Source organism: Oncorhynchus masou, chromosome 18, assembly GCF_036934945.1.
Source record: "Oncorhynchus masou masou isolate Uvic2021 chromosome 18, UVic_Omas_1.1, whole genome shotgun sequence".
NCBI classification, from domain to species: Eukaryota; Metazoa; Chordata; class Actinopteri; order Salmoniformes; family Salmonidae; genus Oncorhynchus; species Oncorhynchus masou.
The window spans coordinates 63,772,650-63,786,586 of record NC_088229.1 but is presented as its reverse complement, the minus strand read 5'-3'; the positions used below and the strand labels follow the sequence as shown (position 1 = coordinate 63,786,586).

At 40.6% G+C, this 13,937-nt stretch overlaps 1 protein-coding gene across 1 annotated transcript in view; it reads right to left on the bottom strand.

Annotated features, from left to right (window-relative positions):
* The window catches only part of grid1b (glutamate receptor, ionotropic, delta 1b), a 387,649-nt gene extending 378,479 nt beyond the window's left edge, over positions 1–9,170 (bottom strand). The window contains exons 1-2 of the mRNA XM_064924197.1: positions 8,793–9,170; positions 5,480–5,635 (exon numbers count right to left, since the gene is read on the bottom strand). Coding sequence (XP_064780269.1) covers positions 5,480–5,635; positions 8,793–8,874 — 238 coding nt within the window. The 5' untranslated portion in view covers positions 8,875–9,170. The remainder of the gene's footprint in view (positions 1–5,479; positions 5,636–8,792) is intronic.
* Positions 9,171–13,937: the final 4,767 nt, after the last annotated feature.

Below are 13,937 nucleotides of genomic sequence, written 5' to 3'. Positions count from 1 at the left end.
GGAGAAATGTCTCCATGAACTATAACAATAATTCGTTCAGTGGAGGATGCCACGGGTAAAATGATTGTTTTAACACTCAAGCAGCGGTAATGGAGCTGCTGGTCATGATGAAGAAAAGGTCATTAGCCTAATTTGTTTGAATTTAAAAATCCATTAAAAATGTGTACAGCGAGTTGTGCAGGTAGCCAATAACGCCACTTCAGCATCAGAGTCAATAAAAATATCGAACCATTATAAAGCTATTATGAAAAGCGCTATATAAGTTCAATAAGTTATTATTATTATGATTATTATTATTGTTCGTTGGTTGGGGATGCTGAGTGTGAGGTTCTAATTCCAATTATTTTTGACCAAACATTTCATAGGTAATGAGAAATGTAATTAGACAAACTTTCAGAAGTAATTCTTGATGCTTATAAACAATAGTTTTATATAGAATAAAATTATAGGCTTGCGGTAAAATAATTGCATGTTCCAAGGATGAAAAACAACTCCTCCCTAAATGCACAATCACCATTATTAATGAGCTGCCACTGTCATAAGAAACACGAATGCTTTGTCTTGTATGTGATGTGTTTTCAAACAACCTAAATCAACTTTACTGCAATGAACAACTGTGTGTGTGCATGCAAGTCGGTACATGCATATGTCATGTTTCTCTGCTCTTTTATGAAATGTCTTCATTGGTGTTGTGAATTATTCTGTATCCATGGGCAACGGGAGGGGTATGGTAACGCATGCTTTCCTTGTCCTAAAGCAACACAATACGGACATCATTAGGGATGAAACGCTGCCTAACAGTTACCATGAACAACACATAGGACTATGTGTGCCTCCAGTATCTTCACCTGGATTGGTTATTCACTCCTACAAAACTCCACCAATCATGTTTCTCTAAAATGTTCAATTAAACACTGGGAAACAGCACTGGGCAAAGGGTTTCTTATTAACCTCCTTTCGTATGGGAACAAAACGTAATGGGCACAGGCAGGGGCGTCATACACCTATTATTTTAGAGGGGTCACGAAGTACGTGTGGATGGGGGGGGAAGGGGGTTGGAGAATTTAGCACTTTTCAAACACCTGAAACAGATATTTTCCTGTAATGAGGAGCTATAATCATTATGCCTAAATCGAAATAAAATAAGTTATATGTACAGTATATAATTGTCATTTTAATGAGGGTGTCATCTCTATATAGTACATTAACATGCCTAGGATATTACATCCACATTCCAACACAGTTAATGAGATCATGACACACATCATCATCACTACAGGCACATATCATGGCGTCATAATTAAAGCACACATATTCATTGTGGTGCCAGATTATGTTCAAACCAAGTGTTTTTCTGCATATATAAGCATGCCTCTGTGTCTTCCAGACTGGTGTTTCTATTTTTAAAGCATCTAAATATCTTTCTTTAAGTCTCTGTTAAAATCTAGCTAAAAGATTGAAAGGAATTATAGTGTTATTCAGTTCATTTATGAATTGCTTGTTGTTGTAAAGTCTAGCAACCTTGCCAGCAGGCATGCCAGCTAAGACAGACGAACTTGATTGACAGCCTGAAATGGCTAGGAAGCAAGTTATAAGTTTGGAAGATTGGGAACCTATCTAGCTGGCTAGCTAAAGCCAACTTCATAAAATGTATAGGTGGCTAGTATTACAGAGAAACAACAAAACATTTTTTTTTCATTTATTCCTCACGAAGGAATCAATAGGCTACATAGCTTAACCAAATGTACAAACATACTTCCTGTGTGTCCTGCCCATCACTGGCAGCTAAATCAAATCAAGCATTTTGTGTGTCACTCTACACTCTCTCTTTGCCTGGTCCAGTCAGTGTGCCCCCTCCGCAAAATACTGCTGGTGGTAGATCTTTCTACAGTTAATATAAGGAAATCAGTCAATTGAAATAAATTCATTAGGCCCTAATCTATGGATTTCACATGACTGGTAATACAGATATGCATCTGTTGGTCACAGATAACTATTTTTTAAAAGGTAGGGGCATGGATCAGAAAACCAGTCAGTATCTGGTGTGACTGCCATTTGCCTCATGCAGCACAACACATCCCCTTCGCATAGAGTTGAACAGGCTGTTGATTGTGGCCGGTGGAATGTTGTCCCACTACTCTTAATGGCTATGTGAAGTTGCTGGATATTGGCGGGAACTGTAACACGCTGTCGTACACATCAATCCAGGGGATCCCAAACATGCTCAATAGGTGACATGTCTGGTGAGTATGCAGGCCATGGAAGAACTGGGACATTTTCAGCTTCCAGGAATTGTGTACAGATCCTTGCATTATTGGGCCATGCATTATCATGCTGAAACATGAGGTGATGGCAGCGGATAAATGGCACGACAATGGGACTCAGAATCTCGTTACGGTATCTCTGTGCATTCAAATTGCCATCTGTAAAATGCAATTGGGTTCATTGTTCATAGCTTATGCCTGCCCATTCCATAACCCCAAGAACGTTGACATCAGCAAACCGCTCGCCCACATGACACATACAAACTGTCTACAGTTGAAACCGGGATTAATCAATGATTAATCAATGGATTAATCAATGAAGAGCACCCTTCTCCAGCATGCCAGTGGCCATTGAGGGTGAGCATTTGTCCACTGAAGTCCAGTTAGGTCAAGACTCTGGTGAGGACGACGTGCACCTTCTCCAAGATGTTTCTGACAGTTTGTGCAGAAACTCTTCAGCTGTGAAAATCAGCTGTCCGGGTGGCTCATCTCAGACCATCCCGCAGGTGAAGAAGCCAGATGTGGAGGTCCTGGGCTGGCATGGTTACACGTTGTCAGCGGTTTTGAGACCTGTTCGACATACTGCCAAATTCTCTAAAATGACGTTGGAGGCAGCTTATGGTAGAGAAATTAACATTTAATTATCTGGCAATAGCTCTGGTGGACATTCTTGCAGTCAATATGATAATTGCACACTCCATCAAAACTTGAAACATCTATGGCATTGTGCTGTGTGACAAAACTGCACATTTTAGAGTAGCTTTTTATTGTCCCCAGTACAAGGAATGATCATGCTGTTTAATCACCTTATTTATATACACACCTATCAGGTGGATGGAATCTATGGGCAAAGGAAAAATACTCAGTAACAGCGATGTAACAAATTTGTGAACAACATTAAAGAGAAATAAGCTTTTTGTGCGTATGCATATTGAACATGTCTGGGATCTTTTATTTCAGCTCAGGAAACATGGGACCAACAATTGACATGTTGCGTTTATATTTTTGTTTAGTATATTTTCGATAAAACGTGGATTTGAAAAAAAAATCTGTTTAGTAATTAGTTGAACATCTGAAAAAAATCTAAAATAAAATAGGACAAATCTGAGGGGGCACGTGCCCTTGTGCTCCCTATGGGCATGACGCCTCTGGTGGAGCTAAGCAACAGAGCGTTGTGTTCTAAGTTAGCCAGGGATCTCTCTCTCCTCCCTCTCCGCAAGACAGGCATCAGATCAGCAGCTCCATGGCCCCCTGGGCGTCTTTTGTTTCTATTGCTCTCTGAGAGCGGATTGGTGTGAATCCCTCCCTCATTACCCATAATCCTCCAAAGAGGGCTGACTATCTGGCGTGGAGGAAAAGGTCAGCGGTGAGTGGGACGTCATCGAGCCGCTCCCTGGCTGTGCCATATTGATCTCCTCTGTCCCTTTGTCATTAATTGAAAAAGCCCAGGGACTCAACTGTGACCAATTAACGGGCTGCCTCCAAAGTAAATGGGAAAAATATGCCATTGTTAGTGTACTCGTGTTCAAAGGCCACGTATACTTACATGCAGTTAGCATAGATTTGCTGAAAGAGATGTATGAAAATAATGAGCAGCATGTCCTTTGCTGCTATTGACCTCCTCTGGAAGTTCACGGAAGGATCACTGACTGAGTTTCGACTTCAATTCAACATCAACGGCTGCCAAAACAAGATAAGTGTGCATGTACTGTATACGACCTGTACAGACCTCTGGCGAGTAATGATGACATGGTTTACAAGTAATTCTAGAATATCAGAGAACATCCTTTTACTCAGAAACGTCTGGTGGTCTACGCTTTGAACATAGCCCAAGGCAAAGGTCAAACATGCTGATTGTGCTGATTCACAGGGGCATTGACCCGTTGCTCAACTCTCAGGGGTGGGTGTTAAAGATGCACTAACAAACTTTTGTATCATTTCAACCATTCGTTTTGAAAGTGGTTCTCACGAGCCAAAAGTGGTCCTCGTTTTTTTGTGTCCTACATCATCAAATTGTGTCCTGTGTCATCCATTCCGTATGATATGTGATGTCCTGCATTTATTTAGCATTTCGTATGATATGTTAGTAATCCAATTCGTGCTATATATAGGCAAGGTAGACTATCATTGTGAAGAAGAATTTGTTATTAACTGACTTGCCTCGTTAAATAAAGGTTAAATAAAATAAATAAAATAAAAAAATGTTTCGAATTTGTTGTGCTTAAGATCCTAGAGTGTATCTTTAACTGTAGCTTGGTTGACACAAATGAGCGTGTGAATACACTGTGGATACAGCGTTTAAGTGTGATAGAGCAATGACACATCTCCCTTGTAACACTCCCCTGGCTGATGTCTGTTCAAAGGTCATAGCTTCTTCAACACAGAAACAGATTTACAGGGCGATTTCAGTGTTATGGGTGTTACATTTGAATGCAAAATCACAACTTTAACGTCTCAGAATGGACAAACGAAATGTAAATGATTCCTATGATTGTGTGTTGTGCCTCTTAGGAGTTCCAAATATTGGCATGTTGGAGATATGAAGCAAATTCGAGGGATTAAGGATATTACATGAAATGGCCCCGTTTTTTGGAGTGACTGAAAATGTTAGCTAAAGCCTGTGAGTTTGTAAGTCTTAAGGTCAAAAGAAGGATAGGCATTTCGAAGGCAATGCTTGGCTGAACAAAACCAGGACTATTTTTGAAAATATTGTAATTTCCATTACTACTAAAAGAGGAAAAACGACTACTATAGATGTTACACCTTCCATTATGGATATTACAGTCTGAAACAGCAACAATAACAAAAAACGTATCTAAATCTACCATCATCATGGTCATCACCCATACAACAGTAAGACAAGCAAATTAGGCTACCCTTCTTGAAAGCAGAACGTCTATAGGGGTGTCGGCGTACTGGATGGCAATTATGTAGAAAATTGCTATTGAGTCCTGCTCGACTCAATACTTCCACCTAGCTTTCTATCCAAAGAAGACACTGCTGCTGGACTAGTTTGGGGAGCCTTGGTTTAAAAGAGCATCAAAGAGGAACAGATATTCCCCTTAAAAGGACCCTATTCCCATCTTAAAAATATGACTAACTAGCCTACAAACTGCACTAGAGGTAGGTTATGACACTATAAAGTACTAACCAAATATGGCGAGAGGGGACAGGGAAAACAATGCATTAAAACAATTCAATGGCATCCCACTTACCTTCCTGGACCGCCTGGAAAGGGTTGTTAACCTCGACAAGTTTTATGGAATGTGTGATTTTCTCGCTCTGCAAAATGTCGTCGTTGAGACTGAGGTCTGAGATCGCCAGCTGGAAAACCTCGTCATCCCTCACTGCGTTCTCCTCGAATATGGCACCTGTTGAAAATATGACATTTTCAACATTGCAATATGTGTAGACGTCCGTTTTCTAAGACTACTGAGGCAGTTGCATTTCAGTTTCAGAGAAATCTCGTTCGCCTGACACTTCTGCCTATGTGTAGCCTAATTAGCCTGGGGCTGGGGACGAGGTTAGTTTCAGAGAAACGATTGAAAAGGTCGAATTTGTAAAAGAAAGGGGTGATATGACATGACATGTTAAATCGCCTTTTCCTGATTTAGGTTTTCAGTGAAGCTTAATTAGCATTATAATGAAATGTTGGCGGATGTACATACACATAGATCATTGAATGGGTGGATGCCAGATCAAGACTTTTCACTTTCCCTGCCCGTCAATGGTGGTTACACGAGCCCCAAATTTCAGCACCATGGAGAGCAAGAATGTTGTTCCATGTGTTCGACCTATATAAACAAACTATCAGCACCAGCTCCTCTTAGGATATGTACATTAACGAAATACTGTGTCTTGGACCAGATTACCAAAATCTAATCCTTGTTTTTACCATTGTAAAAAGCTGGCCCTGTATCAGTAGTTAGTGGCAATTTCTGCCCACTCATCATCGGCTTCAGTTAGATATGGGCCGGGCTTCACAATATAACTTCGCCCATGCTAGACCTACTACACTCTGAAATCCGTTAAGGTTTCACATTATGACCTGGAATTGTTTGTTGATACATGATCAGTCATTTGAAGTTCATTATTGTAAACAGCTTTCAGATGCTATACGATAAAGTAGATTAGGATGTATCGTATTTTGCAGGTGTGCAGGTGTTTTGAGCGAATAGCCTGCTTGATGGTTAACTGGTGTGTTCATCTTATTTAGCGGGGGATGAGAATGTCGCATCTGCCCATTCTGTTTGCCATTGAGAACCGATTGGATTCCTGGTGTTCGAGCCCGCCTTCCAATGCAGGGCTAGATAACCAGCGTCTCATCACCCCGTAAATCCCTCACGTCAGGTGTCCAATTTATGAGACAGACCTATTCCTCTCCTACTTATGAAACACACTCCTCTTTTAGCTACAATGATAACTTAAGAGGAGAAGAAGAACGAATAGGAGAGTTAAAGGATATAGTGCTAAAGAGGGGGGAAACTTGGTTATTTCACGTCGTTCACAACTGACAGTCTCTATTGGTAGCATTTCACGCACAATAACAATAACCCTAAACTGTCTGATATCTGTAGGATGGCCATATCCATTTCACATTAATAGCCTATATACAAAGCTAGGAGGAGTAACCCCCCAAAAAAAAATTGACCGGAATGAAACTGCCACATTCGATAGTGGGCAGTCTTTTGATTGCCAAGTTCGACCCGTCTGTTATTGAGGGCGATCCAGACTTTTTGCGCAGAAGCAGACTGGGCACGGAGACCGGCTATGGCTATTTGAACCTCATGCCTCATGCGTCAAGCATTCTAAATGAGCATCCGTGGTGTTCGAACGTAATGGTGTACCACTCTTCAACTTTCCTCGTTAAGACAATATTTAACAGGAAGTTAATCAGAAAAATATTGAATTGTTTTAACCATGTTCATGTTAAGATTAGCGTAGCCTCGGCTACTCAAGGGTAGGCTAAAGCTTGAAATAGCACGCTCGATAGGTTACTTACTGGCTTTGCACTGCAAGCTTTTCCTGTCAAGATCACCGATACATTGGATTCCAATAGAACAAAATGTGCCAAAAACGCATCACAACCTCAACGGACATTAAATGAACGTTTTGAAAACATTAGAATAGCGAAATCCTGGTAAAGCCCTGGTTTCGGGGTAGAGAGGTTGGTGGGGATGACAAAAGTGCAATGGCTACAATACAACTATTCCAATTTGCTTTAGACCGGTTTTGTTAGCTATATGCGGTTATTATTTATATCTGGGTTAGGCAGACAAAAGTGCAAATGCCATCGATGATAATGTATCCAATACATGTTTAATTATAAACCCCCGCAATGCTGCCTCTGAAGCTTGATAGTGTCCAAGACAAATAACCTACATGCCTAAGTACTGCAGAATTCTCAAATGTCAAATGCTTCAACTGTTGTCGTGCTTGATGGCTTTATTTCAAGCAATCAACTGGTCACTGCATCACCAGTGGTATGCAAAGGTTAATGGGCAATTTAAAAAACTGATGTTCCATTGCTAAGGTGTGTATACGTGCGTGCGTGTGTGTGCGTGTGTGTGTGCGTGTGTGCGTGTGTGTGCGTGTGTGTGTGTGTGTGTGTGTGTGTGTGTGTGTGTGTGTGTGTGTGTGTGTGTGTGTGTGTGTGTGTGTGTGTGTTGGTCAAGCAAATGGCATTAAACAAATGCCAGTGGCATTACTCAGAAATACAACAATCCAGTCATTCATATTGACCCCTCCCTTCCCCCCACCATCTTCTCCTCTACTGCCGATGTTAGTTGTTTCAGTAAAAAAAATGTATTCAAGACAGATACAATACATTGGACAAATCTGAAGTCTTACCCACCCAAAGTCGCCAAACAGGTTACACTGGAATCTATTCTACGGTTGGTTTAGTATTTGTCCCTTTGTCATGTATTTCCTTCACAGGCTTGTATTAACATTTCGCTCACGTTCAATTCAAAGTTCAAGCTATAGATGGGGACCGGGAGGAGAAGGGATAGGCAATCCTTTCAAAACCCACGTTGTGTTAGTTCGTCTGATCTAAGCAAATTAGTTCGGTTTTGGTCGTGTGAATAACAGTATATTTGTAATATTGTCTTTATTCTCATGATTTATGAAAATACACATTAGCGGTGCACTTTTCTAGGGACTTTCAATCAAGCGTTTGCAAAGCCATTCATATGATATTCTGTATAATAGGCAAGGTAAACTGACAAATTGATCTGACAATGACTGCATGGTTTAGAATTCAAGTTAAGATATTGTAACATTTTCACAGCTCCACTTATGACTACGCTACTGACCAGAACTACAGATCAAGCGTGTAAGATCTTTAGTTTAAACTCGCTCTTCGTAATGGCTATTAACACATTCAAGATGCATATCTGTCAACATATGCCTTCCTAAATGTGTCTTTAATTTCAACAACAAAAGACTGCACTGTTTCATTCGAAGCCCCGAAGGGGTTTATATCACACGTCCGCGCTTTCATCCCTTCCCCCTGCACAAGCTCCTTACCGATGTGAATGATAGAGTCCGCGCTTGCCACTGAATTGCATTGCAATATCCAAAAGGAAATACATATTATCAGCACTTCCATCTCCGGTTTTAGCTAAAGCAGCTCATCCACGGCCCCTCGTGTGTCAGACCAATCCAAAATAAGCAGCAGTGCGTAAACCAGTTGTTCAGATTGCGACTGAATGAAAGCCGAAGAGAAAACTATAAGGAGGGAGGAAAAATGTCCAGGGTTTCCGGGGTATGGAGAATACGTTAGTGGGAAAGGGAGGTGGCGGTTGGGCAGAAAGGCTTTTCGGTAAGTAAGGCTGAGAATCCGGCGCGCTCTCTGTGGCTCTCGCTCTATCCAACGAGAGTCTGAAACATAACAATCTGCAAACTGCAGAGGAGGGACCCCCCACAGACACACACACACACACACACACACGCACGCGCGCTGTCTCTCGCTAGCTCACTCTCGATTTTCCCGACCCACGTGACTGCAGAGACTCTCTATCTACACCGCTAAGCTGTCCGGAGAAGGCAGGGAGAGATGGAATCCGAGCAAGCCGGAGACGGGGACGGCGATCAAGACATGCCCTTGAGGCTCCGTCTATCAGCGAATGTACATTACCATGGAAGGTCGGGAACCTGGAAAACCAAAGAATAGCCTACATTAAAAGCACATGGATGGCGCGAAAAGCAGACTTGCATTGCAGTGTAAGTAATCGCACCGGGAGCATAACTTCCAATGTATAGTTTACTGTCATAGAATATTTTATTTTCAAATGGCAAATAGATTGGTGCATGGTAGCCTGTAGCTCCGGGGATGAAACACGCAGCATACTGCGCGGAGGGGTATGTGTATGTGTGTGCGTAAAACCTTCCCACAACTACACGTTTGTATAGGGGACCATTTGAAGCATTGAAAAAAATCACATGTGAAAATTATCTAAATGGCATGAATCGGAAAGAACAGACGTGGCTTGGACAGTGTCTGCTAAGCGTGCCTGCCCGTAGAGAACGCGTGAGCGCACATACTGTTGTGGAGGGGACACTACTGCAATGTAGTTTGGACGCAGAGGATACACGGGTGGGTATAGAGCACATCTGTCATGGTTTGATACAGGAGCTCATCTAGATCTGTTAGCCCACTGTCTTTGGAAGTTTTGTTTGAAAAAAATATGTATTATATTCTAACCATTGATTACAGTGTCTATTTCACTGACCCCGGTGACAGTGTGGTAAGCCTTCATTTCCATATCGACTGTATTTGGAGACATGCATTATGATAGTAATTCTGTTTATATTAACGCCTGACAAACTGTGCACAACTGTTCTTGCATACCAGTTAAATGACATGTCGAACCTGTCATAAGTTATGGAGAGATTGTACACCTGGACATGGGGCAAAGTGACATCATTGTGTTATTCTATTTTCTGACCTACGAGGTTCATACTACAGGTTGATCATGTAGATGGCCGAAGAAGGAAGATCACACCCTGAAACTCCAAAAACGAAAGAACCTTCTGTTTTTCGCCCGCCATGACAATGGTCGATTTCAGAGAAGATTTCTTCATGTAAGAAATGGAACAGTAATATTCTTAATCTTACAATTAAAGGATATTTCTTGCGAATGAATGAGAGACGGAAATGTCCCTTAATTGTTTGGCTAAGTCTATTTTTCTCACGGAGAGATTTCAGCACCATGGACAGCTCCGGACTCTACTCATCGCTTTATGATGGATGACTCAATGTCAGATCACATTCGTGCCTCTCTTACAGAGCTGCACATACGGAAGGCTATAATAATAATAATACCTCTTGTAAGCCCATACAGTGTATGAATATACATACATTTTTCTAGACATTTTAAGGGAATTCTGTCTTCTAAACTTTGCCTATATAATTTGCATATATATTTTAGGTAAAAAGGGCTATCGAACATGCAAACATAATTGATTGCTTATAGCCGGATTGGGCCAGAGGCACTGAGTTGCGAGCCACATGCAGTGAATTGAGATTTTATATCGGTTCACGTTCACGGTAGGGAAAGCGCGCCCACAGCTAGACTCTGGTAACAAGTGGTTGCTGCAGCTCGATCTTTTAGCCTCTCCCAAGATGGAAAAGGAGCAGGGTCGAGAGAAAACAGGGATTTTCTAATAAATGGCATGAGACTGATAGAGAACCGACTCCTAGCCTGTAGACAGTTTAAAATAAATGTTGAACTAAACCACAGAATGAGAAAATAACTGAATTACCTAGAGTACAGCATGTGTCAAGCATTCCACCAGCGTAGACCAAGTCAAATCCAAGGACACAAAATGTCATATATTTTATGAAAACAATACATATAGGCTACAATGCTACAATATATTTTGTAGACAGTTTAATGTACTGTCTCCAGTAAGCATTTTAAAGGGCCGGCTCTAGGCGTAAGAGACATAAACCGATGCTTAGGGGCCTGTCCGCTAGGGGGCCTAAACCCCCAAAAATATATACATTATTTTTTAACTCAATCAGGGTCTCAACTTACTGTTGATAGTTAGAAGTCAGTCTAACTAATTATGTAAACTTGTAGTAGTCATGGCCGAAAACCGACCAGGCGCGCAGGGTACGTGCCCAGGGATCCTGATCACCACGGTAACAATTAAAGAAAACTCCAGCTGTCAATCCACTAGCCTCAATGAGGTTGCAAATTGCCCAGCTGTGAAGTCCCATATGTGCAAACAAACAAATTACATTTCCTTACACATTGTCACGAACTGTCAATATTTCCGATGCCAAGAAGCAATGAAACATAGTAATGATCCATTCTCGCAGCACATTAAAGCATTGATCGATAAGGGTGCAATTATATTGTCATATGAACAGGAATCATTGCCGCTAACAGTGGCCCATGTTGGGGTGCGATGTGACGGTATGAAGCGGAGAAGCTAATGCTGTTATATTGCGATGGCACTCTTCTGCTGGTGGTCCTAGACCAAGTCAAGCCAGTCATTGGAGTGAATTGGGCCTGCACGCCCATGCTGTTCTGTAATTCTGGATGGAGTTTGGGTTTGTTTGACTAATATATAGGCCATCTTTTCACCAGTTCGACACAGTTATATATAGAGTGGGAAAATCATTAAAAGTGCCTGCTCATCCATGACATGGACTGACCAGGTGAATCCAAGAGAAATCTATGATCCCTTATTGATGTCACTTGTAAAATCCATTTCAATCAGTGTAGATGAATGGGAGGAGACAGGTTAAAGAAGGGTTCTTAAGCCTTGAGACAATTGAGACATGGATTTTGTACGTTTTCCATTCAGAGGTGGAATGGGAAAGACAAGAGTTTGAACGGCCTTTGAACGGGGCATGGTAGTAGGTGCCGTGCCCCCCGGTTTGTGTCAAGAACTGCAACACTTCTGGATTTTTCAACTCAATATTAGGAAGGTGTTCTTAATGTTTTGTACACTTGGTTTATATGAAATATGGGAAGAATCAAAAGGTACGAGGCAGTGGAGTAAAGTACTTAAGTAAAAGAAACGTGAAAGTACTACTGAAGTCGTTTTTGGGACTATCTGTACTTTTCTTTACTATTTATATTTTTGACAACTTTTACTTCAGTATATTCCTAAAGAAAATTATGAACTTTTTACTCTCATACATTTTCCCTGACATTCAAATGTACTTGTTACATTTTGAACGCTTAGTAGGACAAGAACATTTTCTAATTCACATACTTATCAAGAGAACACATGGTCATCCCTACTGCCTCTGATCTGGCTGGCTCACTAAACACATGCTTCATTTGTAAATTATGTCTGAGTGTTGGAGTGTGCCCCTGGCTATCTGTAAATTAAAAAAACGAGAAAATGAGTCCGTCTGCTTTGCTTAATATGAGGAATTTGAAATTATTTATACTTGTACTTTTACTTTTGATACTTAAGTAAATTTTAGCAGTTACATTTACTTTTGATATTTAAGTATATTTATAACAAAATACTTTTCGACTTTTACTCAAGTAGTATTTTACTTGGTGACACATTTTTACTTGAGTCATTTTCTATTAAGGTATCTTTACTCTAAATCAAGTATGACAATTGGGTACATTTTCCACCACTGGTAGGAGGTCTATTTTGTGTTGCAAATACATGCATTATATGTTAAGAGATACACTGATTCAAGTCTTAATAAAATGTTAACAAATATATTCCCAGCACAGTCATAAATCAGCTTGTTTGAGCTGAAGTTACTGGATAAAGATCAAATGATGCCTATTCAGACAAAAATAAATCCTTAAAGGGTATAGAATGCTAGCAGATACACGTATGCAGTATGCCTACTGTATACATGTCACATTTGCTGTCATGACAACATCGGATTACTACTACAGGAAGCTCTGTTCTTGTCAACGTCAAACTGAAAATGGAAACTAAAGGTAGACTATCATCTGGCCCATGGTTCACATGCAAGTCAATGACCTGGGACCTTGGTATGTATCAACTGTCTCAGAGTAGGAGTGCTGCTCTAGGATCAGGTCCCTCCCCTGTACATATAATCTTAGTCATTTAGATCTAAAATAAAAAAATGATCCTAAATCAGCACTTCTAATCTGAGACACTTGATACATAGGGTTCCCAATACTTCTAACTTCACAAACCACTGTCATGGTGTCCTGCATGACAATTGAAATGATGTAAATGTAATGACATGTTTAACCTGCTTTATTAATGCAATAAAGAATAATCGAAACTACATCTGGGGTTTTTATCATCATTAATAAACAAGCATTTGGGCTTTGAGCTAATAATTTTTATTAATTTGATTCAATTGCATAAGGTTGTAATGTACAGTACCAGTCAAAAGTTGACACCTATTCATTCAAGGGTTTTTCTTTATTTGTACTATTTTCTACATTGTAGAATAATAGTGCAGACATAACAACTATGAAATAACATATATGGAATCATGTAGGAAACAATAAAGTGTTAAACAAATCAAATATATTTTATATTTGAGATTCTTCAAAGTAGCCACCCTTTGCCTTGATGAGAGCTTTGCGCACTCTTGGCATTCTCTCAACCAGCTTCGTGAGGTAGTAACTCGGTGGGACACTGTAAAGTCCATGGAGAATAAGAGCACCTCCTCCCAGCTGCTCACTGCACTGAGGCTAGCAAACA